Source organism: Phalangium opilio, unplaced genomic scaffold (assembly GCF_054372755.1).
Source record: "Phalangium opilio isolate 3A_F unplaced genomic scaffold, DU_Popi_V2 ptg000039l_1, whole genome shotgun sequence".
NCBI lineage: Eukaryota > Metazoa > Arthropoda > Arachnida > Opiliones > Phalangiidae > Phalangium > Phalangium opilio.
Genome location: NW_028324162.1, coordinates 302,491 through 329,545, shown reverse-complemented (window position 1 = coordinate 329,545; position 27,055 = coordinate 302,491). Strand labels below are relative to the sequence as shown.

The following is a 27,055-nucleotide window of genomic DNA, read 5'->3' as shown; positions in this document are numbered from 1 at the left end:
GGTCATCAAGTCGTTTAATAGAAAATGGAGACAAAATAATGCCTCAGTTTCTAGGAAGCAATTGCCTTTGGTTGTTTCTGAGGCCATTACGATACATAAAAGTCAGGGTGATACTTACTCGTCGGTAGTGGTAAGGCTACAAAAAAAGTTGAAAGAGCGCATTTATATGTGGCTTGTAGTAGAGCAAAAACCGCTTCCGGTTTATATATTGATGGAAAATTTAAAGTTCCTAATTCACCCAAAAACAACCTAGTAGAACTGGAACTTAAGAGGTTGCGAGACACAAAAAGCATCGAACTACCTTTCTTGCATGATCCCGTTTACATTTATGTACATAACGTGCAGTCTTTAAATGCTCATTTAGAAGATGTTTTAGCAGACAATGTAATAATGAAAAGTCAAATGTTATGTTTTGTTGAGACGTGGAAAAAAGAGACGGACGATTTTAGAGTGTCATCTTTTAAGGAAGTAGGTGGTATTTACTTGCCAAGTACGGCACGCAGAGTTGCTTTTGGTTCGTCCATATATTCAAGAGAGACGCCTGAAAACGAAGTTAAAAACATAGATACTAGAGTTTTACGAAGCGACAGTCCTGTTAGAAATTCTACAGGGCCGGTAGGCCCTTGTAGATATGACTTGATACCGTTTTGTAACGTTAAAGTAATATTCACCCGCTTTTGCTAATTTCCTATGGAGATTAACATGGGTTTTTCGTGATCTTTCCCCACCGCTAACTTAAAAACTACAGCGAAGTTACTTTTCGGAATTATCTTAAATTAACAATTAAGTATTCAGGGTGTGCTATCAGCCAGTTTGATCAAAACAATTAAGTCTAAGTATGTTAATTTTACTTAATTACAGAAGTACGGCTTTGACCATCGTGATTGGACATAAGAATTAGCTAGATCTCTTGGAAAACTCAGTTTTACCACGTATCTATGGTGCAGTGGTTATCACGTTCGCTTCACACGCGGAAGGTCCCAGGTTCAAGCCCTATTAGATTCATGTTTTGACCATCGTGATTGGTCGCTTGAATTAGCTAGATCTCTTGGAAAACTCAGTATTACCACGTATCTATGGTGCAGTGGTTATCACGTTCGCTTCACACGCGGAAGGTCCCAGGTTCAAGCCCTATTAGATTCATGTTTTGACCATCGTGATTGGTCGCTTGAATTAGCTAGATCTCTTGGAAAACTCAGTATTACCACGTATCTATGGTGTAGTGGTTATCACGTCCGCTTCACACACGGAAAGTCCCATGTTCGAGCCCAGGTAGATACATGTTTTAACCATCGTGATTGTACATAATAATTAGTTAGATATCTTGGAAAACTTAGACTTACCACGTGTCTGTGGTGTAGTGGTTATAATAAATATTTAACAATTATTTCACTTCACTTGGTTTAATAATGTGACAAAGGTAGCGTACTTTTTCCCTACTTTTAAAACCATTAAACTAAGTAATATTAGAAGTTCAACAGATTGTCAAAAAAAGATGTTAAAAGCCACTGTAAATGGTGCTTAAATGCCTAATATTCCCTTAATACTTCCAAATAATATTAGTAAATGGCGTGAATTGATCATAGAAATGGGGTTAATGTACACCCTAAATGATGTCTTTTTTGGCACTGGAAAAAAACAGCATATATGGTGTTTGAGTGCACCATTATATTTTAGAGTGCAAATGTATGACGGTAAAGCAAACATAATTATTCAAAATTTAATTACATTAAGACTGAAGTGATAGATATTATATAAAAACGTCTTGGTTTGGACCAAGGCCGAAAAAACAAACGATATGTGTGAGGTTTATCAATTGACTGAAGTTCAGATATTGAAATGGTTTTCTAGTTATTTTTATCCACTCAATCCTTAATCAATATTTAATTCAATCAACTGATTTTACTGTTAATCGATCTAGTCCCTCTAAATTAATTGAAAAAATTACATATCTACGCTTTTTCAATAATAATTAATTTCATGATAAAATGTTTTCGGAAAATGTAATTGTTCTTGAAAAAGCGTAGATATGTAATTTTTTTCAATTAATTTAGAGGGACTAGATCGATTAACAGTAAAATCAGTTGATTGAATTAAATATTGATTAAGGATTGAGTGGATAAAAATAACTAGAAAACCATTTCAATATCTGAACTTCAGTCAATTGATAAACCTCACACATATCGTTTGTTTTTTCGGCCTTGGTCCAAACCAAGACGTTTTTATATAATTCACACGTGGAACTTTGCTGGTTAGATGTTTACATAGAAGGAGAACTTATATCTGTGGTGTTGTTGTACAAATCTCCCTTAGGAAGTTTGAGAACTGTGTTTGAGGACTTTAACCCTTTGTTTGACAAGAAATATGATTCGTCTATTCCAACGGTTGTGGTTGGAGATTTCAATATTAACTTTTTAAAGAGCCAAACGGCACTGAGAATGTTCTTTGATTCATCTGGAATATCTCTTTTGCCGGGTCTAGAACAAAAGTATTCGACTGACTATCATTGTCAATTGGATTTGGCGTTTGGTAACCAACTTTTTCGAGACCGAGACGAAGCATGTCTTATTATTCTTACAACAAGGGTATTTGCATTTTTAAAAGAACATAGTTTGAAATGGAAAAATTTATTTAAAGCAAGGTGGAGCTCCACTGCGCCCCTTATTGACGACCTTTCTATAGAGCTATATCAGTTGAAGGGGGAAACGTCACAGTTGGGCCTGCCAATAAACGGAGCCGGTTTTCACCCTCCCTCCGTGCGGGCCGCTGAAGAACTCTATGCTAAATTTCCCGTACAATATGGCGCCTAGGCGGGGACTAGCGAAACCCCGCCTCAAAATCTCTCCTCCCCCACCCCGAATTGAAATAACTCTATTGTACATTGGGTTTAGCTTGTTTGGGAAAGTTTCAGATCCTCTATAATGCATTAAGTCTCATTGTTACCAACCTACGGCAAGGTAAAATGCTTATGTATATACAAGGTTAGGCATCATGGTAGGGGCGCCAATGGAGCCACCTGTTGCTTTAAGGGTCTAAACTACGAGAAATGGGCTTGGGACCCTTGGCTAAGAAACCCATCATATGGCTTGGGATCCTGTACTAAGAAACCCATCTTATGGCTTGGGATCCTGTACTAAGAAACCCATCTTATGGCTTGGGATCCTGTACTGAGAAACCTACTTAAGGCTTGGGATCCTGGACTAAGAGACCCACTTAAGGCTTGGGATCCTTGACTAAGAGACCCACTTAAGGCTTGGGATCCTTGACTAAGAGACCCACTTAAGGCTTGGGATCCTTGACTAAGAGACCCACACAAGGCTTGGGATCCTTGACTAAAGAACCCACATCTGACTTGAAGATTTGAAAAAAAAGGTAAGTATCATTATTGGAATTGACGGTCATATAAGTTTGGTATTAATCCATTTAAAATTATGGTATATTTTATGAGTAACCTGGAGGATTGGCGTAGTTCATGAGTAGCCTAGAGGATTTGTGTAGTTAATGAATACCATAGAGGTTATGCGTAGTTCATGAATACCATAGAGATTATGCGTAGTTCATGAATACCCTAGAGGATATGCGTAATTCATGAATACCCTAGTGGATTGGAGTGATTCATGAGTAACTCTACAGCATTGGTTTAGTTCATGGGTAACCATGGAAGACCAGGTCAACGAAATTGTAAACAAGGTATGTAATAGTGATAATTAGTTAATGGGCAGAATCGTTGAGGTGATGTATTGTGGTTTTTCAGAAAATACGTCGGCAAATATATCTCTAGGCTTATCCTTAGGCTTAATAAAGGTGAAATACAACTCTGAAAACGTTAAAATGGTTGCGTCAGATGACTGAGATCTGGAGTGGCAACTGTGGGTTCATGTAAAGGCGATCCACTGAAGAAAGTGTAAGTGTTGCACCAAGTTTCATAGGTTTGATGAAGAATGGTGCAATTTTGTATAGCGTACTACAAAAATGTTTTAGGTATGGTGAAGCGGAAAAGGCTGAATAATCGGCGACAATTAAATAGTCCTAGTCGAAAATCCCCTTTTTTCGGCAAAACGCCGCCGAGGTGATTTTGAAAATGTTCCTGGCGGTGTTATCTGCCGTTGGTAACACTGCAGCGTCCTCAAAAGTTGGCCAACGCTCAAAGCGGAAGTTGGACGTCGCCGCAATTTATCGACTAGAACTATAGTTCTAGCACCTTCAATGTTATGGGAGCGGCAAGTAGAGCAATACAAGGGCGGGCTGCATAGCAGTCTAGCAGTGGAAATACAGAAAGGAGAAAAACTTAACGCCAAGTGGCAGAGTTTTCCTATTTTGTGGAACTGTAGTCGTCTTGGTCTTTGTTATCTGAAACGTACAGCGCCAATACACTTATGTAATAGTTTCGAAAAAACGAAACTTTATGAACTACGCCTCATCTACTAGGTTATTGCTTTGTTTCGGACGCTATCCACCAAATATTCATCCTTAAATAGTCTGAAGAAGTTTTTAATATTAATAGTCCTAATTTGATTGTGGTTTTTGCCCAAATGGGTTTTCCCAGAGCCTTTTTTCCCACATGCGCTGTGGGTTTTTTTGGTTCGAATTAGCTTGTATTATGACATGAATATTTGACATCCATTGCATCGTTCGATAATGCTATTAATAAATTTATTCGTGGATTGCTCAGACGTCCGAGTGAAAAATCAACTAATAATTTAAAAATAAGTGTTTTAATATTTATAATTCAACTGTGATTATGAATTTTTTCCCAAATGGGGTTTCCCAGAGGCTTTTTTCCCACATGCGCTGTGGGTTTTTATGGTTCGAATAAGCTTGTATTATCCATCCATTGCATCGTTTCTTAATGCTATTAATAAATTTATTCGTGGATAGCTCAGACGTCAGAGTGAAAAGCAATAATTTAAAATAAGTGTTTTAATATTAATAATTCAACTGTGATTATGGTTTTTTCCCAAATGGGTTTTCCCAGAACCTTTTTTCCCATATGCGCTGTGGGTTTTTATGGTTCGAATTTGCTTGATGTTAAATTATACTGAAGGTTCCAATATATAATGTTAAATAACTATTCAATGTTGTATATAGATAGAAACGTTGAAGTATTATAAATACTGTTCTGTTAATCGTTTTTCAAGAACCTTTTGTTCCCATATGTATTGTGGGTTTTACGGTTTTAATTAGGTTATATTTAACTTTTACTGTACAGTTTAATGTATTATGTTATTTATTGCTTTGTATATATTGAAGTATTGTTGAAGTGTTATAAATACTGTCTTTTGAGCCTAATGTAATATTATAAATAGCGTCTTCTGAGCCTAATGTACTTTCAGAATGTTATGGTCTTAAATTAAATGAAAAGTAAATAAAGTGAACGTTAAAATATATGACGTCGTCCCTATATTATGTAAGATGAACCTCGTTCAGCCGTCGAAGGTAATTTAAGACAAGTAATGATGATAATATACATGTATGCAGTCGATACGTTTTATAATATGGGGGGGGGGGGTAGAGTTTCCACAGCAAGTGAGAGATATTGAAAAGGCTTGAACAATTGACTATTTTAAAATTCAATTCCTGCACTTGCAAAGAATTCAAAAAGCGATAGATGCATATATTTAGGTTGTTTAAGGGGTAGTGATAGTCATCTCCGCTCGGAGAGGTAATATTTTGGTTTTCCCAACTTCTTAGACGTTAAAATGTAGCAGGACGTATTTTTGGGAAGAGCTGGACTTCTTGTACCACAGTTTTTCTTGGACAATCGTATGTCAATTCTTCTTGAAGACGAAGCTGATGTCAGAAAAATGGTTTTCTATTTCAATTCAGAGCGAATCAAAAACCTGCCGTTCGTCTTTCATCTCAGTGGCGAATTGAAAAGGTGCCCTGAATATATTGAGCAAATGACTAGGGTAAGCACTGAATAGCCTCGTTTTTTTGAACAATTACTTGTACTGCTCATTTCCTTGCTTTTTAGAACGATGGTGTTTTCCGAAACCAAATATACGCATTACTTATTTATTAAAAAACCATTTCTACATTTCGAGAATTGTTTGGAAAAAACCGACGAAAAGTCTTTCGTCAATGTCAATCAATGAAACATATGGAGCATTCGTATTGTTTGCCTACGGTTTGAAAATTGCCACAGCCACCTTCATTGCTGAAGTTATTATCAAATGAGCGTCTATTTACGAGTGTACACGTTTTTGTAAAATCGACGTTAATGTTGCTAAATCTGTTATGGTTATCTTTCCTCTCATTACCAAAACAATTGCGCAAATAATTGTTTAACTAACACTCACAATATAAAATATTCGTACTCTTTAAATTGAAAAAAAGTAACAAAATAATAAAATAAATAACAATAAAAAAAAACAAGTTGGGAAACCAAAATAAACATCACCGAGCCGAGAGGTTTTTCTTAAATAATTAAATAATTTATATATATTTTTTTAATCAGCAGTAATTTACCTTAATTCTAGTTAAGTTGTTTTAGGAAACGTTATTCCTAAAATCATTTTAAACATAGCTATTTTTGACGTTTGAATTGCAGCGTATGCCTCTTTAAGAATTGCTGAAAAATTATGGTATATAAGGCGATTGATTCGCATTGTATGATAAGAAAACCCAAAACGTTATCGTCACTCAAAGAGGTAAAAACAACGCTAATATTCCAGAAACGAAAATTGTTCTTTTAAAACCTTAATATTTACCTTTCCGAGTGACGACTACGTCACGGTGTAACCGCTTTTTCCTGGTTTCCCTGAACTAGCGGAAAACATAAAGTACTAGGCTTCTCGTAATATAACTGTGGGTTCAATTCAAGTCTAGGGTATGAATATAGGAGTAATAACTAGAACTGGTTTAAATGTCCAAACGAAATCAAATTTAATAGCATTCAAATACCTAACCAAGGCAGAAGGCCCTGGCTAACAAACAATAAACTGTTAATTTAAATCCCCGTATTCTATTTACAGTAACCCCCAAAATAATATTAAGATGCACACTATATGGATATATATATAAAAGGAACCCCAAAATAATATTCGCATGCACACTATCCCCCAAAATAATATTAACACGTTCCGGTTCGAATTAAAATTGTTTAACGATACCCAAGCGTTGGCTCTCTCTCTGTTTAACGCGCACGAAGCGAACGCGCACAAATTGCGGAAGGGGCTACTTCTTAGCCCGTACCAGGATTAGCTGACGAGAAACGGGACTGGTCAGTGGTTCTACTTCAAACGGCCAGGTCACTCGAAAACGCCTAAGTCCCAAGGCTCTGCGGTCTTCTTAGAAACTTCTAAGTCTTGAGCCGCTCGAAAACGTCTAAGTCTTTTTCTTTCTTTGTCGCAGTCCAGTAACAGCAAAGCCTTGCTCTCCTTCCTATTCGAGTCCTCGTCAAAAAGTAACTCTTTACGACCACCAAGTTCAGTTCCTCAATTCTTCTTTTTCGCGGGCACTTTCTCTTTAGCCAATCATGTTCAGGGATTTGGTCTAATTATTTTAGTTCTCCGAACTCCGGTAAAGGTTCAAAGGTCGAAGAGAGAGAGAGAGTAGTTTTCTCGGCACCAAATGTGTCCCGAGAGAGAGCAATTAATCAGTGCGGTACCAGGTACCATTTAAGTGGCACCGCGAAGACGCGAATAGTCCAACTTTCCAAAAATAGAGATAATACAAAAATACAAAAAGATAACAGAGCCATTCGAAAATATAGTTCAAATGGCCTGAACAAGGTCTCTAGCTCGGTTAATACTGAAGCTGTCAAGAGATTTGGCATCAGCGACACTCTTGGCCGCTGGATCAAGTCCATGCTTACCGACCGCGAGGTGTCGGCGTCCCTCCTTGGGTACTCTCTAGGGGTGACTACCAGCAGGGGCCCTCCCCCCTGTTGTGGTGCCTGATGGTGGACGAACTCTTGGGGAGGCTCGGGGGTGCTGGGGGCTGTAGCTTCTTCGGGTATGCGGACGATGTAGCGATAGTCTTTACCGGGAAGTTCCCGGATACTGTTACCGCGCTTATGAGATCTGCTCTCTCTAGCGTGGAGCAATGGTGTCAGGCGGTTAACCTCACCGTTAATCCTGATAAAACTGTCCTTGTTCCTTTTACGAGGAAGAATACTAAGGATCTGTTCAATGATATCTCTTTCTTTGGCCAGGTCCTGACAAAGTCCTCCGAGGTGAAATACCTGGGGGTGACCTTTGATTGCAGACTCACATGGAAGCTGCATCTTGATCGGTGTATTAAGAAGGCCAAGATGCTCTTCTGGAGGACCAGGAGCTCTGTCGGCCAGACTTGGGGCCTCAACCCCAAGGCTGTACACAAGCTCTATACTGGGATCATCAGACCCATACTTTCTTACGGGGCACTTGTCTGGTGGACAAGGGTCCGGCTTAAGACGGTGCAGGCTGCCCTGCGCAAGCTTCAAAGGCTTGCCTGCATTGGTGTTACGGGGGCCATGAGATCGACCCCAACTGCTTCCCTGGAGGTGCTCCTTGACATGCTTCCTCTTCATCTCTTCATTGAGGAGGAGGCTGTCATGGGAGCCTACAGGCTCAACATTAGTGGCTGCTGGGTTCCAAGACTTTGGGATTACAGCCATACGCAGCTCTTTCGGGAGTACGCCGCACTTGAGCCGTCGCTTACGATGTGCTCTTACAAAACCGTTACCATTTTTGATTTCACTAAGCCTTTCAGCATCCACTTCCCCAGTCGGGCAAGTGGACTAACCTGCTGCCTCTTGGCACTGGGGGTGAAACTATTTGGTTCACCGATGGTTCGAAGACTGATTCCGGCGCTGGCGCCGGCTATTACTGCCAAACCACAAGGGTCGGCTTTTCTGCTTGCCTGGGTACCTTCGCTAGTGTGTTCCAGGCGGAAATTGCCGCGATCTGTTATTGCGCACATTACTGTATTAACAAAGAGTATACCGGACGGACTGTGAGAATTTATTCAGGCAGTCAGGCCGCCCTGAATGCGCTGAACCAGTGTCAGATTACCTCTCTGGCAGTTTTCGAAAAAGGGAAAATAGCGTCAAAAGACTACAGTTAACGAAAGCGTTCATTGCTAACTTCTCTCCAATAATAACGGAGTAGCAAGGAGTTCCATTTTCAATCGATTTGATTACTTTAAGGGAAAGGTGATATATGCCATAATAATTATTTTCTTTGATATTATTGTAAATGATGCGTAATAGATAAATTTATATTGAAATCAGGGTAAATTAACATTTTACAGTAAATTGTTGTGATATTATTGGATTTTAATAAAAGTTTTGTGCGTAGTTCAAATTTACAGCAGCAGAATCAAGCAGTTTTAGAGTAAAATAAACTTTGTTATTATTTGGGTTTACGAAACTTTTTATTCAACCGATACCAAACACGTTGGGCCTTCTCAATATAACCAAACCACACATAACATAACCTAGATTAACACGAATTTCAGCACAAGAGAAAATAATAAAATTATAATATTTCATTTAATTGTGAATTACTTCATTATAGTTACGCTGAATGCAGATTATTTAAAATCGGCGTTTTACGTAAATCCCGCTGTCCCGCTTAACTTATATCTTATTTGGCGCATTTCTTTCAAATGGGAATTTGTTTCATTGGAAAGATACCGTTCAGGACGGTGATCTCAGAACTTTTACGATGTATTAGTTCCAAATCGAAGCTTGGCATATTTTTTAAACCTTAGTGTGCTTTTTACGATCTCACTTTATAGGTAGTTTTAAAGTGAGAACTAAGTTCATTTCAAAGAAATTTCAGTATTTTTAAGTAATAAATATCTCCCAAATTTTATGTTTCTACCTTAGAATTTTCGTGATCGGCCAGTGACTGTTATAATATACATTTGAGCTGAGGTATTTCGTAAACCAAATTAGGTAAACACTTGTAATTAGGCTATAAAGGTAGGCCCAGTAAGCACTATTAGTTTACACAATTTATAACGAAAACGAAGATACCGGGGCTTAAAAGTGCTTAAGTTGCTACGAGAAAAGAGTAATCGGAGTGCGGACCCGCCACTGTGCACGCAAATATTTTACCTCCCAATGATTTGTAGACGTTTTTGACGGGCCCGAACCACAACCATTCCCGGGCCCGCAAAGTCTCTCGACGGCCCTGGCCGGCCGTCCCCATCCCCTACAGGCACGTCAAACGGTGTCTGCATGACAGGTTGACTGTCATACAAAACCAGCTCTGGCATAACATGGAGGGCCAGAGACAGACTAAACTTTTTGTCAATGGTCCCTGCAGGTCTCGTGCCAGAGACCTAATTTCGCTCAGCAGATGGGATATTAGGCTGGCCACCGGTCTTTTGACCGGGCACTGTCGGCTTAATAGGCAACTCCATCTGATGGGTTTTGCCGACGAGCCTCTCTGTAGGTCGTGTCAGGAGAAGGAAGAAACATCCGCTCACGTACTTTGCGAGTGCGACTGCTTAGACTAGAATATTTTGATTCACATACTTTGGAACCCTCGAGGGTCTCCTCTATTACGGTGGAGCGAATTCTTCGCTACGCTGCAACTACGGGCCTATTCAAGGCCTGAATATGAGGAAGCACAATATGCCTATGGCATCGGTGCTAGGGCGCGTACCCTCCTCAACAACAACAATAATAATAATAATAATAATAATAATAATAATAGTAAAGGCGCTGTAAGTTAGCTGTGGCATAGGGGCTAGCCACCACCCCTCTATGCATTGTAAAGGGACCCACCTGTAAACAAGCCACAGGCTAAGTGTGGAAATCCCTTCATAGTCAAAGCTTAGATTATTATTATCGATACTTTTTAAGTCTGATGCTAATCAAGAAAGTTTTGATTAATCGTGTTCTGGATTGATACAAAATGGGAATACGACGATTTACGATTTTTGTCGAGGAATAAAAAAAAAGGAAATCGAAATGAGTGACGAAACAAATTACATCAAACTAGACGACCTCAAATTAGTATTTTACATCTTAGCAGCGGGATGGGTCTGCGCAAGCGCCTTACTTCTCCAACGGATTGTAACATGCCTGGTTCTTGAGATTTTACAGCCAAAAAAGCTCTGATGAAGTGAACACAAAGCATTTATACATATGTTACAGGTGTGCAAAAGTGATGGAAAAGTATAAATCCAGCTGTAAATTTAAACCTGCAACTTGACCACATTTATAGACATATTGCAGGTATTCAAAAGTAGAAAATTCTACTTTTGAATACCTGCAATATGTCCTTAAATGTGGTACAGTTACAGTTTTAAATTGAAAGCTGGATTTCAACTTTTCCATAACTTTTGCAGACCTGTAACAGTTAACAAACAGAAAATGTAGAAAAGGCAGCAATTTGCAGCTCTAGAATTGCTGTGAAATTTTCCAGTTTTTTGAGGTGCAGAAAATGTAGCCTTAATGTATACATATTACAGCGTGGTAGTGTGGTAGTGTGGTAGTGATAAAAAAGCGTGTATGCAGCTGAATTACAGCTTAAATTTTTTGTACGGTTAATTCAACAGCTTTGGGAATTTTCAAGAGATTAAACAAAGGGGAATCCAAAATAAACCACTCCGAGTCTTGACGCAATTAAGAGGTTTTTCTTAATTGTTAAACCAATATAATTGATATTTATTAATTTAATCACCTTCTGTTTAAATCGTTTTAAGAAACTTTATTCCTAAAATCATTTTAAACATAGCTATTTTTGACATTGAACTCAAGCATAAGCCTCTTTAACAATTTTTCGAAATTTATGGTATTTAAGGCGACTGATTCACAATAATTGATAGAAAAACCCGCATTGCCGTTAATCTTTGGTGGAACTCTTGTCTTTTGGAAGCTAGACGTTTCTCGTAACCCTAGGCGATCGCCGCGTACATCTTAACCCTAACGATGATAGTGGATTAGAAGCTAATGTATCTTCCCACGAACACGTTTGCTCTGATTTAACAACTGCGAACGCGGTGATAGATACGCAAAAACTTACGTACAGAGTTATACCTTTCTGTGACGTCATCGTCACTCGGAGAGGTAAAAATTAATTAATTTTATAAATTGAAATTCCAAAATTTCAGCACTACAAAGTATCTAAAACGCGGCTGCAATGATCCTGCAAAGTATCTGAAACGCGGCTGCAATTATCCTACAAAGTATCTGAAACGCGGCTGCAATTATCCTACAAAGTATCTGAAACGCGGCTGCAATTATCCTACATAGTATCTGAAACGCGGCTGCAATTATCCTACATAGTATCTGAAACGCGGCTGCAATGATCCTGCGAAGTATCTGATACGCATCTGCAATTATCCTACAAAGAACCTGAAACGCGCCTGCAATGATCCTGCAAAGTATCTGAAAAGCGCCTGCAATTATCATACAAAGAATCTCAAATGCACCTGCAATTATCCTACAAAGTATCTGGAACGCACCTGCAATTATCCTACAACGTATCTGAAACGCACCTGCAATTATCCTTTAAGTATCTGAAACGCGCCTGCAATTATTCTAGAAAGTATCTGAAATGCACCTGCATTGATGCTGCAAAATATCTGAAAGGCACCTGCAATGATGCTGCACAATATCTGAAAGCGCCTGCAATTATCCTACAAACTATCTGAAATACACCTGCAATGATCCTACAAACTTACCTCTTTTTGACTGTAACATGCATACAAAAAATCTGAAAGGTACCTGTAATGAGCCTACAAACAACCTGATTTCGTAGGGAATTCCTGTTTCCCCTCGGTTTTTTAGCTCTAAGGAAGCTATTTTATGACTGTAGAGTAACTTAAATAGGTATGTATATCTGCTGTAGTGAGTTTTCCTGCGACAGGTATTTTTTTGCAAAACTTCTAAAATGTTCTGCAGTGCTCTCTGGAATGCATCTAAATTTTCTCTGAAGTTAAAGCTTTTTCAGGTTTATTCCAGTATTATTCCAGAATATTTGCAATGTATTGTAGATTCTAAAAAAATCTACTTAAAAGCAAAATGCAGCCGTAAATTTTTGAACGGGTTAATTTAGATGTTTTTGCATCGATTATGTCTTCCTCGTATTCTTTAACTGTTTGGTCATATGATTGCATTTGTGGTAGAACATCATTGATTTGTTTGTCACTGGCCTTAAGATCAATGACCCGCCAACCTAACCACTGAATAACATTTATTAATTCATTTTCACATTCGTCATCACATAAGATTGCTGTATATGATCCAGTTTCAGAAAAGACTAGATTTTGAACCCACTTGCACCATGAATATACAAAAAGCAGAATAACCTTCGCTATGTTCTTCATGTTTTGAATAGAGTAAATTATATCGTCTATTCATATCTTCTACAGTTCCTTTTAAAAAGCCAGAATCCTTCATAACCGTAATTTGTTTTTTTCTCTTTTCCAACGGGTCCGTTGTAAAAAATGACTGTTTTCAAAATCTTTTAAAATTAAGTTGACGGAACGTCGTTTTCCATTTTTCACAGTTATATTCTAGCAGAAAAGATAGCAGACGCTACTAGACTAGTATAAAGAATTAACGTTTGGGGCGCTAGCATGATGTACTATTTTCTGAGAAAAGTCGATAAACCCATGACGTCAAAAACCGCTTCTCCGATTGGATAGTTCCTGTTGGAGTTGAGAGGAGGACCTCTAGCTTCTAAGTAAACATGCCGTCCACAGCCAAAGGCAGGGAATTGCTCATGAACTGTACTTTTTGTTTTTATATATCTATATACTTTTGGTGAAACGTAGATAACAAACAGAATTTTGTAGACCATTGTTTAATAAACCATTGCTTTTTGACTTTCTTTAAAATAAATGAGATCATAAGTTTTAACATTTTCAATGTCACTCGCTAATTAATTATCACATTAAATTATAATGGAGGAAGAACTTAAGTTTATTTACTAGTTAATTCATGGTCTAAACTAGCCTATCAATTATCACATTAAATTCCGATTGAAGACAAAACTGTTTATTAATTATTTCGTCGTCTAGACTAGCCTACCACTTATCAAATTAAAATATGATAGAAGACGAACTTAACCGTAATTATGTAGCTCATACATTATCAAGAGATACTTTAGTTTAGAGGAACTTAATCTTGATTAATTCAGACCACGAATTATCACAGAGGACATTAATTATCACGTTCCATTATAATAGAAGAGGAATTTAATTATCACGTTCAATTATAATAGAAGAGGAAATTAATTATCACGTTGAAATATCAGTTCTAACACATATGAAAGGTTTTTTTAAATGATTAGATGGTCTCAAACATATACTAATTATACAAATAATCTTTCAATTGCGTTTGTTTTATATTTCGTCCCGATCTTGACTGTTTTTGCCTAGCAGTTCCGGATATTGATGGCTTGGAAGGGCTGACCATAACGGTGCTGCAATCTGAGTCTTTCAATAGCTTTGAACTAGTCATCAACTCTTCTTGTTTTCTTAATGGCTTTGAGAGGAAGCATTTCTTATCTTTGGTGGAACATTTCGTTGTTTTTGTTCTTTTGATATTTTTTCGGATCTTCTTAACCTTTGGCTTAGGCTTGGTTATAACTGTCCGCACTTTTGACTTACTCCCCATCCCATAGAGCATGCAGCGCAAATTTTGGCCACCTACTCCCCTCCTACCCCTTTTGTCATTTCATTTGCTAGTAGCCGCTCTGATTAGATCTGCTATTTTAGCGTGGACGAGCTTACGTTGAAACACCACTCTAAATTTTTCAAGCTGTTCACTAGAGAATCCACACTCTTCAACCTCTGGATTGTCCCTGACTATGGAATGAAACTGAATTTTAAAATCTTCATCGTCTTTTATCCGTTTCGCTTTTCGCTCTGAAAGAAAGACAATTTAATACCAAATACATCATCTTTTGATACAGCCAAAACCAATACTTACTAATAGCTTTTCCTGGAAAGGGGCTCCTGGACCAAAACCTATATGAATCCACGACGGCTTTCATTATTTTCATGACGTACGGTATTAAGGTGATATTTGCAATAAACAAACCACCATTGTTTATCTGCTTTAAGGCTGCTGGAATGTCTTCTTTCAATTGTTTAAAATTTCGAATTGATAGCGCAATTTCATATAATGAAAGGGCTTCTTGGTGTTGTTTTGGCTTCAAACGTAATTTAATTAATCGGGTAAAGAAAAAAATTTAAACGTCATTAGGGAGGTTTTAAGCCATTACGAACCGATTTAAACTATAAAAATTACACCATGGAATTTTCCTTTAAGATTTGATAATTTTCGTTTTATTTGCACTAGTTTCTATATAGGAACTTAAATCAATTGGCCATTTGTATACACTTTGCGACAATTGATTTCACTAATCGGGACAATTACTGCGTCTTTTATTTACAATTTCAAAAATACTACCTGAATATTTCTTAAATATTAAAGATTATATTGTTATTTTAGATTCATTGAGTTAAAAATATTGGTTAATCTTTAATATTGACATCGGTTAATATATTCAGCTAAACAAAGGCTTAGAGCATTGCCGTCGTCAGTCCGCAAGGTTCCCGCGTACGTAATATAAGACTCCCGGTCTACCGTGTACCGTAAAATCTGGCGCGTTTAGACCAGAGATCTTTCCTTCGTTTATTCTCAGTCTCATCTTAAGCTAAAAATACGAGGTTCCCTGCGTACATAATTTACGATACCCCTGATAACGCGCGTGGTCTCTAGAGCCGCGTCAATCTCCCCTTAGTTTATTCTCAGTATCATCTTGAGCTCAAAACACGAGGTTACTAACCGGCACGTCGCGCTCGGCATTCGAGGGATCAGGCAAATAGCATAATACGCTTTCCATCGTACACCCTCAGAAAGACTTTATTACGGAGCGGCTTTCCCCCCGTCAACTAGAAACGAACGACGCCCGAGGGATCAGCCACTGGCGTATTCCCCCGGTATTACCTTTTTGGTGGTTTTAATGCCGTTAATTCGGGAGATATGCCTTTAATCCGTTCTAATATTGAAATAAAAACTGTTAAAGTAATCCCGAGTGTATTTCCGCGTTAAACGGCGTAATACGCTTCACATCTTACACCGTCAGAAAGACTTTATTACAGAGTGGCTTCTCCCTCGTCAAATTTTCCGTATGGAGTAAGATTTTTGCAAACGCCATCTAGATGTCGTGTGCAAAAATAATGAGCATAATTAGGAAAAAAATGGTTTTATGTGGAAATATTTCTAAATTTAGAGTTTTTGGTACAACCAACAGTATGTAAATTTTAGAAAAACAAATGAATTATTTCCTTGGCTTCTTGAATGACGGCATGTGGTCGTCACTCGATGATTGACTTTTATTTGTAGCTGTACGTTTTTAAAAAACTACGATTTGTACTCATCATGGCATTTTATTACGCAATCGCTTAGCTTACCCTTTTTGTTTCATTGTTTCAGTTTTTTTAATCTTTTTTATTTTGCCTCTTTCCTTGGCTGTCCTTCGCCTTTGCTTCACCTTTTTCCTTTACTTGTTTATCATACGACGTTGACGCGATGTTGAAATCAAGCTATTTTCCCGGTGTGGAAGGTCGGGAAGCATCTTAACAAACATTAAAATTAGTAAACATTTTTCAGAACACAAAGAAAACTAAAATTATATCGGTCCAGCTCACCAGAACTTGAACTTGAACTACTTTCCGGAGACCGAGTAACGGGAGGAATTTCCGTGGTGGACGTTTGTTCCAGTTCCGAATTTTCGTCCAAAAAGTTTCTAATAATCTAAGTCTAATTCCAGCTTTTTTCTTATTTCATCCGCTTGCTCCTGCTGACGCATTTTAACTTTGTACTCCTCAATTCTTTTTTGGTAATGCTCAATTTTCTCGTCAATATCAGCAATGGCGTCGACAAGCTTTTTTCTATTTGATCTTAATTCGGCTAATGAGGTTTCAAGTAGCCTAATGGTGCCAGGAATTATTGAAAATTCTGAGTCGTTAATCTCGGGCAGGTTAGGCACATTTTTTAAGCTTGTAAAATGGGTAATATATTCATTAATAGAGAGCTAAGTAGGCAACGTCACAAATCTCTGTATTATTTAAGAAGTAATCTCATTCACCTGCCACGCGAAAACTTTAGTCAAAGACCCCTTCTACACCGCAGTGTTTAAACTTCAATAATCTTCTTTGGTCTACGCACAGCGGTTTCGACCATATTGGATTTTTATCCAAAAAGCTTCCGTATGCTGATACGACCGCTTCCCCCTTCAGAAGGTTTGTTTACCTTCTGAGAGAGTTTCCTTAGATAACAAGGTTAATTTTAAACAGGGTGGTTGATTTTTTGGATTTTTTCAAAAAAAAATCGATTTTTTTTTATTTAAATCGGATTTTTTTTTATTTTAATTATTTGTTTTTTTTTTATTTTTATTGAACTAATAGATAGTAAATTACCAACATGAAAACTCTTGAGTCAAAATTAACCAAAAGCAAAATAATCATGACATTTAAGCAGCTATTGGATATTATTACTATTCAAATGCTTGTATATAAAGACTAGCTTGACCGCTATTTCATTTCTTAGCCTATCCAGCAAGACAAACTGGAGTTCTGGGAAGAACTTACATTGAAATATAACAACACTATGATTGTTTTTAATGATAGGTCTTTTCTAGTTAAGTTTCCTCTTGAGTTTCTTAAACTACTTCTTGGAATCTTAGAAAACATTTTTTAAAAATAAAAATATATTCCATATTTTTATCAAATGATTTTCGCTTGATTTAAATCAGTGATTTAAATCAAACAACCCTGATTTTAACGCGTAAGCAACCTCGTTTCGTCGCGAATCGCGATAGTTCGTTCATAATCACTTCAAAACAAAAGAACGCGATCAGTGCCTTAGCCATTTCAACTAATTAGTCTCTGAAAATAAGTGTTTTTAACTGTTTCGTGAAGAAAGTTCGTTCCTAATCGATTGGAATAATATTCATCTTCTTACGCACCTTGTACCAGTAACAGTAAGTGCTTGATTTTTTTACTATTAGGAATCCATAGAGCTAATAGGAATCATTGTGATCCCGTATCTTGCACGTTAATTTCCATGCGGGTTTTGTGAGCCCGGCTTATAAGGTTCAAAGCGGGCGGAGATACGCAAAATTAGCCTAGTCCCTCCCTCGAAGCCCGCCTAAATACGAGAAGAAAATCGTTCTCGAATGACTCCAATTAGCCGTATGGATTCTTGATACTACACATTGACAACGTTGCCATAACTACATAGATATCTGCTAAGTGGTTGAATTTTTTGCTATGAGAACCCATAAAGCTAATTTTAATCAATGTCCCCATATTTTCTATGTGTTTTGTGGACAGGGCATGTGTACTGTAAGGTTTACCGCGAGGCGAGATAATTCGTGACGTCCCTACATAATGATTCCTTTTAGCTGTATGGATTATTGTTACTATATATCGGCGACGCTAGAATGGCTACAGAGAAAGATACGATTTTTACCCACATCGTACCTTAAGATGAGGCTCTTAGTTTGACCCGAGCAGTTGTAGTAAATGCAGAGTTTTCGCTATCCTTATCCTTTAGATTTTTGATAAAAACGAACTCTATGAATCCTAAAATCCAAGTATATCTGAAGCACATTTGATTTTAATTTAAATTTTTACAAAACACCCGGGATTCGAACCTACTCTACCACTTAAACATACATACTGGATCCCTATGGAGTGGGATACTTCTCCATTTGAATTTGGGTTTATTAATTTGTGTCATTGGGGTCGGATACTTGTGCATTTGATATTTTGGGGTCGAATACTTCTGAACTTGTATGTTTGGGGTCCAATTTTTCTGAACTTGTATGTTTGGGGTCCAATTTTTCTGAACTTGTATGTTTGGGGTCCAATTTTTCTGAACTTGTATATTTGGGGTCGTATACTCCAACAGATTTCATTAAAATGAATGTGGTGAGTTTTAGTTTTAAAATAACCATTATAATCTGTAAAATGTTTAGCTACAACGTACGATATACATCTACGGTGAGGCTATTACGCTTTGACTTGCCAAGTTGTACTCCTACTCGTACTAGTAGTCGTGAAGGAGTAGCGCCAGGTCAGTATAAAAATTTCGTAGGTCATTCAAGAGGAGAGAATTGTATCCGGGTGATATTTTGCTTCGGTGTATTTTAAAACGATGGGGATAATGATAGTATGTTTAAGCATTGCATTTAATTGTACTCGTAAGTTAAGTACTTTGAATTGCCTCGTTGCGGCAAAGAGGCAAAGCTTGTTTAAGGTGGCTATTTTCAAGTAAAAGGTTCCGATGCATCTCCTTGCCCATGGCTTAATATTTTCTCATAAAAGCTGTTTCTTCTCATTTGCAAATAGGAACCGTAACTACTCCATCATGGAAAATTTGTCTTTGACAAATGTTAAAGACCTCTTGGTTAAAAACATGAAAAGTCCTGTGCCTTCTAGTTCATATTTAACTGCTAGAGATTTAGGTGAAGCAATCACCGACTAACTCGGAAGACTACCATTAGGAGGAAAAGTTAGGCTTTTCATTTTCTATAGCCAAGACTAGACAAACCCTCTGATGGACATTACTTGGCACGAGGTCCTGAAAGCTGCAATAAAAAACCTTGCAACTCATCAACCAGGAAATGCGTAAGATTTTTTTCCCACATCGTATGTATACGATGGGGCTATTAGTTTCTTTGTTCGTACTCAATCTTTCCTTTTTTCGCCTTTGCGCTGTAAATGGCGTCATTTCTTTCAATTTAAAAACTTAATCGATATTTTTTAGTAATAGGCGCCTAAAGGCCATTAGTGTGCTGCACCCCAAGTTCACCAAACCTTTTACTATCGGAAATAAGGGATATTCAAGAAATTGCGAGTTCGTGAACGTTGTGGCGGCGTTAATTAAAAACTTATCCGTTAGTATCCTTGGGCCATCTTTTATAATCGCGCTTAACGTCTGTTTAATCGTAACTGTCTTGTTGTAATGCGAATGAATTTCAGATGGCTTCTATGGAGCTAATATAAATCTGAATTACCACTTGCCCGAACCGGTAGTATCCGCATACGGAAGTTTTTTGGATAAGAATCCAATTTGGTCGAAACCGCTGTGCTTAGATCAAATCAGATTATTAACGTTTAAACACTGCGGTGTAGAAGGGGTCTTTGACCCAAGTTTTGCCGTGGCAGGTGAATGAGATTACTTCTTAAATAGTAACGAGATTTGAGACGTTACCTACTTACCTCTCTATTAATGAATATATTACCTATTTTACAGGCTTGAAAAATGTGCCTAACCTGCCCGAAATTAACGAGTCAGAATTGTCAACAATTTCTGGCACCATTAGGCTTCTTGAAAATTCAGAAGCCGAATTAAAATCTAATAGAAAAAAGCTTGTAGACGCCATTGCGGATATTGACCAGAAAATTGACCAATTCCAAAAATAAGTGAAGAATACAAAGTTAAAATGCATCAGCAGGAACAAGCGGATAAAATAAGAAAAAAGCTGGAACAACACGATATAACGCTTGAAAAATTTTATTCCATGATATAATTATTCGGAAAAATCATAAAAGATCATGGAACACTTCAATTAGACGACTCGTTGCTACAAATAGCCACTCATTTTGGAGTTGAAGAAAATTCGGAATCTGGTTGGTACAATTGAAACTTACTTTTCCTATTTGTCTAAAAATCTAAGATTATTAAAAACATTTTAGACGAATATTCGGAACCGGAACAAACGTCCACCACGGAAGTTTTTCCCGTTACTCGGTCTCCGGAATATACTCCAAGTTCATGTTCAAGGTCTGGTGAGCTGGACCGATATAATTTTGGTTTTCATTGTGTTCTGAAAAATGTTTACTAATTTTAATTTTGGCGAAGATCCTTCCCGACCTTCCACACCGGGAAAATAGCTGGATTTGAACATCGCGACAACGTCGTATGAAAATCAAGTAGTAAAAGAAAAAGGTGAAGGGACGGCGAAAGACGGCCAAGGAAAGAGGCAAAGTAAAAAAAAGGTTAAAAAAACTAAAACAATGAAAAAAAGGGTAAGCTAAGCGAATGCGTAATAAAATGCCATGATGAGTACTAATCATAGTTTTTAAAAAACTTACAGCTACAAATGAAAGTGAATCATCCAGTGACGACCAATTGCCGCCATTCAAGAAGCCAAGGAAATAATTCATTTGTTTTTCTTTAATTTTATTACTATTTCTTGTACCAAAAACTCTAAATATAAAAAATATTTCAAATTAAAAACCATTTTTTACCTCATTATGCTCATTTTTTAAAATAAAATCCGAAAATTACGATTTCCCCAAAAGGTAGTCATCGCAGTCCAAAAAGTGATGGCTCAAGACTGCTGTACTCACTGAAAAGCTTGGTGTGACTAAAATCCCAGAGCTTGGGCTTCCACCAGCCGTGGTTGTTGAGCGTTAGGCTCCCAAAATAGCTTCTTCCTCAATAAAGAGGTGGAGAGGAAGCATATTGAGCAGGATTTCCAGAGAACCTGTGAGGGCTTTCCTCATAGATCCCGTGATACCGATGCACGCCAGCCTTTGAAGCTTGCGTAGTTCATCTTGGCCTCTTTTAAGGCGAACCCTTCACCACCAGACAAGAGCTCCATAGGAGACAACCGGCCGGATGATCCTAGTATAAATCCAGTTCACGGCACTGGGGCTTAAGCTCCAGGATTTGCTGACTGAACTTCTTATACGCCAAAATTGAATTTTGACCTTCTTGATGCTAAGATCGAGATGGTATTTCCAAGTAGGCTTGGCATCAAAGGTCACTCAAAGGTACTTGATCTCGGTGGACTTCTTCAAAACCTGTCCAAAGAAGGAAATATCATTGAAGAGGTCATTAATACTTTTCCGGGTAAACGGTATAAGGACAGTCTTGTTGGGATTGACGGTAAGGTTGACTCCCATACACCATTCCTCAACATCATGCAAGACAGTTTTCATCAGTGCAGCGATAGTTGCAGGGAACTTCCCTGTAACAATCACCGCGATGCCATCCGCATAGCCACATCAGTGACCCCCTTCTCCCCGAGTCGACCCAGCATATCATCCATCACCAGGCACCAAAGAAGAGGGGAAAGAACCCCTCCCTGTGGAGAGCCACGGTCGGTGGAGATCTCCAGGGATTCCCCGAGAAGAGACGCCGTCAACCTACGATGCGTAAGCATGGAGTGTATACATCAAAACAAAGTGTTGACAATACCAAACCAATATCAAGGAAGATAACTACAAAAACTAGTTTAAATAACATAACTACGAGGCTCCGACGAGAATCGAACTCATGATCTCCTGTTTACTAGACAGGCGCTTTAACCACTAAGCCACGGGGCCCTAATTGTAAAGCAGGATGAATAATGAATATTTCAGAAAGTTCAACTAAACTAACTCATTCGTACTTTCACCCTATTGTTTGCATATATGCATATCTCAAGAAACTATTAATTTGAGAGATTTTCAATCTTTAATACCTACAAAAACTAGTTAAAATAACGTAACTACGAGCTCCGACGAGAATCGAACTTCTGATGATGTCCTGTTTACTAGATAGGCGCCTTAAACCCTAAGCCACGGGGCCCTTCTTGTGAAGCAATATGAATACTGAATATTTCAGTAAGTTCGACTAAACTAACTCCTTCGCACTCTGACCCTATTCTTAACTTTCCTCTTACTTAAAACTTTCCGAATCAATAAAATAGCCGTCGTAAACAAACTAAAACACTTTTAATAAATAAACTGTCGAACGTGTACAACTTTTAGGCCGGTTAAAGCAGCCGAACTATACTAGAGCCTCCGTGACTCCCCAAAAGGCAACTGCCTAAGCATTTTCCCTAACCCTCTACATTACACCTACTATTGGCCCGGTTCAATTCAGTTCCTATTGATTACATTCGACCATCCTGACCACACCTAAGGCTACTAACTTCTATCTTAGCTAACTGATACAATAAAATTTCTCGCAATCATAAAACTCGGCTTACATTTCCATCATGTCTTTCCTACTGTATCAACTAAAATTCTAATAATCAAATAAAACAACCTCAACACACCCTAATTATTTTCTCGTACAAAAATCCTTTAAGTAACTTGGTTGAGTCCGTTTACGCGTACTCCGTCTACTCTGCATCCCCGCCTCAGGCGCACCGTCATCTTGACTCGCACCAACCGAATCTTGACCACCAGGGGTCGTTGACTCAGGAACTACTGCGACAGACTTTTTAGGAACTACTGCGACAGACCTTTCAGGAACTACTGCGACAGACCTTTCAGGAACTACTGCGACAGACTTTTCAGGAACTACTGGAACAGACTTTTCAGGAACTACTGGAACAGACTTTTCAGGAACTACTGGAACAGACTTTTCAGGAACTACTGGAACAGATTTTTCAGGAACTACTGGAACAGGCTTTTCAGGAACTACTGGAACTGGCTTTTCAGGAACTACTGGAACTGCCTTATCAGGAACTACTGGAACTGGCTTTTCAGGGACTACTGGAACTGGCTCTTCAGGATCGCTAGAGCCCGACTCGAGTTCATCATACTCGTCAAACATGCACCATCTTTTTAGCTTGTCGATTGGTGCAACGTTCCTATAGAATCTATTCGTCCTCTGTGTTTCTGGCAAATCCTCGATCTGATAACTATCAAACCCAAGGTTCTTGGTCACCACATAAAAGCCCTTATAGCGAGAAATCGTTTTTCTTGGCTCGCCTGTTGCTATCGGCTCCCTCTCCACTACGACCAAATCCCCAGGCTCGAATGTCGTGGCCTTAGCACGTTTCAAATTATAACGCATGCTCTGCTTCTTTTGATCCTCCCTAATGCGGTTCAGAGCTGCTTCACGTTTCGTCATCAATTCTTCATCAAAAGTCTCGGTCACTGCATCCGCTATGACATTCCCCGAAGGGTTCCGTGACCGGAAGTTAAACAATAGGCCAAAAGGTGTGTTCTTCGTAGCCTGATTAATTGTATTATTCACACCCCATTGGATATGGCCAAGTCTTTCATCCCAATCTCTCTCGTCCTGCCGCCTGCATGAACTTGCTATGGCTGGAGTGATCGTTTTATTATACCGCTCGACCTGCCCATTCCCACGCGGGGTCGCTGTTGCGTTCTTTATGTGGATTATATCTGAACTCTCACATAAAGCCTTGAACCTGTTGCTAGGATAAGCAGATCCCTGATCCGTTTTCACTCTCCGGGGTGCCCCAAACATCGCTACCAACTCCTCCAACACCTTAACCGTTGGCCCAGCTCCCGCATCTCGAACAGGCTTCAATATGGTAAACTTTGTGAAGGCGTCAACGATGACTATCAGATACGTATTTCCCTTGGTACTTCTGATAAGAGGTCCCAAATGGTCCATATGAACTGTGTCCAACGGCTTCCCCACCTTGTCTATGGAATGCAGGTTACCCGGCTTCCTTCCTCCGGGATATTTGTGATATAAGCATTCCATGCAAGACCCAATGTATCGACTAATATAATTCTTCATCCCCGAAAACCAATATGTTTCCCTAACCTTGGCCAGAGTCTTATCAACCGAGAAATGCTCTATGTCATCGTGACAACGTCGAACTATTCTCCATCTAACTTTCTGCGGGACTACCCACAACAGCGTCTGCTCGCCTCCTTCGCCCATAACCTTCTTGAAAACTCTTCCATGCTTTATATCATACTCGCCCTTCACCCATTTATCTTCCTTTGACAAATTATGCTTTTTGTTCAACTGATCTCTGATGACCCTAATTTGTGGGTCCTCCAACTGAGCAATCGTTAACCAGTCATCTAACGAAACCTCCGTTGAAAGAACATCTAACCCATGAACAATTTCTAACTCTTCCTCCGGATCATGGGGTGCTCTGCTCAAACAGTCTACATGAGCCATCCTAGCCGCAGACCTATGCTCAATGTCATACTGGAATTCTTGAGTTCGAAGATACCATCTCCCAATTCGTGGTACCAAATCTCTCTTCGCCATTGTATTTCGGACTGAGTTACAATCGGTCACCACAGTAAACTTCTTTCCAATCAAATAAGCTCGAAATTTCTCCATGGACCATACCATGGCCAACGTCTCCAGCTCACTCGAATGATACTTCGATTCCTCCCTTGCATGTGGTCTTTCGGCTAGCGTAAATGATGGGATGTAAACGACCATCTCCACCCCCCTTCTGTAGCAGGATTCCACCGATTCCAAACTGACTAGCATCGGTATGCACTTCCGTCTCAGTCCGGAAGTCAAAGAGCCCCAACACGGGTCTTTGCGTGAGCAACTCCTTCAACTAAACAAACGCTTCCAGATCCAAATCCGGTAATAACAAATTCCGGTAACACAGGCTCCACCTGGCACCCCAACCATTCCGTATTCTGCCTACGGATCAGCACACATTTACTACCGAAATCCAAATAACATCTAATGTCCATGCCATTAATTCGGCCCTCCTTAAAATACTTCTCGTTCCTATCATCGTTCAACTTCCCTGACCCCAAGTGAAGTACTATCCCTGACTTGCAGTCTTTCGTCTCACGCCCAAACTTAGTACATTTCCCACACCTTGACATCCTTGGTTGTAGGCAGTCTTTCCCCATGTGACCATATTGGAAACAGTTAAAACACAAGGGCTCTCCCTGGCCATTATACTTCGGTTTACGACGATTTCCCAGATCCTCTTGCTGGAAATTACCCCTAGCTACCTGCATCTGTGGCTTATTGCAAGTTGGGCCTTGGGGGTGGTGTGGCCTAGTACTTTTAAATCTGTCCTTCCTACTCAGATCATAACTAACTCCCTTGGAGTCACTGACTAAGTCTAATCGATCTTCTATCTGTTTGGTAGTCTTTAATAACTCCTGTGGTGTTGAAAAATATCGGGTGCTAAGAGCTGTGATGAGACGTCTATCTTTCAGGCCAGTAATTAAAAAAATCAACCATTGCATCTTCTGAGATCCCACATAACCGGGCCTTGGCCACCTTGTCATGATCATACTGCTCTATTGTCTCGTCTGGCCTTTTAACCCTCTGAATCATTTCGTTATATAACCTCTGGGTACCCTTCTCTGATGGAAACCATTCTTGAAGCAAATCCTTCCATTCATCCCAGGAGTACGAGACTGTAGCCAACCCCTCATACCACACCTTCGCAACCCCTTTTAGTTTGAGTAGAGCATGATTTATAATAACCTTATTATCGCTCCAACCATAAGCCTTGGCAATCTCATCTACTTTCTCACACCACATCTTCGCCGTTTGCTGTGTGTTTGTGTCTGGGTTAAACTCGGGAATTAAGTTACACGCCTCGCCCCAGTGATGATTTTGAATAGATCCACCTTGCGCTTATTGACCCTGTACTTGCATAACAGCCGTCACCGACTGCTGCACCGCCGTACTTATCGCATGTGTCATAATTCTTTCTAATTGGTCTAACGAGACACCATTCCCTTCTGTACTCGCCTGATCACCCTCAAATCCCAATTTCCCAGCCACCTCTCCTTCCTTCACATTAAACTTGTGCCCGATTCTCTTCATTCCCACGTTGGTATTAAATCTTGCTCTAACATCCCTTTCCCCTTCTTCTAGGATTCTTTGATTTGTACTAGCTTTTATTTTCTCGTGCATTCGTTAATCTAATTCGTTCTTCTCGTAATTTTCTTCTCTTTTGAAAATTTTCTTAACACCGAATCAATCAACTAGGCTTTACTTTTTGCTCACTCTATACCCCAAGGCCTAGGGTGTACTCCGTCGACGTCCGTATTCCACTTCCTTTTCGTTGTAGTCCGTTAATCCCACTTCTGATTTGTTATCTTTCCTCTTACTTAAAACTTTCCGATCAAATAAAATAGCCGTCGTAAACAAACTAAAACACTTTTAATAAATTAACTGTCGAACGTGTACAACTTTTAGGCCGGTTAAAGCAGCCGAACTATACTAAAGCCTCCGTGACTCTCCAAAAGGCAACTGCCTGAGCATTTTCCCTAACCCTCTACATTACACCTACTATTCGCCCGGTTCAGTTCAGTTCCTATTGATTACACTATCGTTCCTATTGTTTGCATATATGCATATCTCAAGCAACTATCATTTTGAGAGTTT

At 39.0% G+C, this 27,055-nt stretch overlaps 1 protein-coding gene and 1 non-coding gene across 2 annotated transcripts; one reads left to right on the top strand and one right to left on the bottom strand.

The window, feature by feature from the left end:
* The first annotated feature begins 448 nt into the window (after positions 1–448).
* LOC149680944 (uncharacterized) lies at positions 449–5,387 on the top strand. Its single transcript, XM_089834519.1, has 4 exons — positions 449–1,694; positions 2,314–3,690; positions 3,755–3,904; positions 3,982–5,387. Exons 1-2 carry the CDS (start codon positions 1,526–1,528, stop codon positions 2,808–2,810), a joined length of 666 nt encoding a protein of 221 aa, XP_089690645.1. The 5' UTR covers positions 449–1,525; the 3' UTR covers positions 2,811–3,690; positions 3,755–3,904; positions 3,982–5,387.
* Positions 5,388–22,226: 16,839 nt separating this feature from the next.
* TRNAT-AGU (transfer RNA threonine (anticodon AGU)) lies at positions 22,227–22,299 on the bottom strand. Its single transcript has one exon. It is a non-coding gene; the product is annotated as a tRNA-Thr (tRNA).
* Positions 22,300–27,055: the final 4,756 nt, after the last annotated feature.

Excerpts from the sequence above, each read along its gene's own strand:
- LOC149680944 (XM_089834519.1), top strand. The coding sequence starts at position 1,526 with ATGCCTAATATTCCCTTAATACTTCCAAATAATATTAGTAAATGGCGT. Across the intron at positions 1,695-2,313 it reads TAGAGTGCAAATGTATGACG|GAAGTTTGAGAACTGTGTTT; the intron begins GTAAAGCAAACA and ends AATCTCCCTTAG.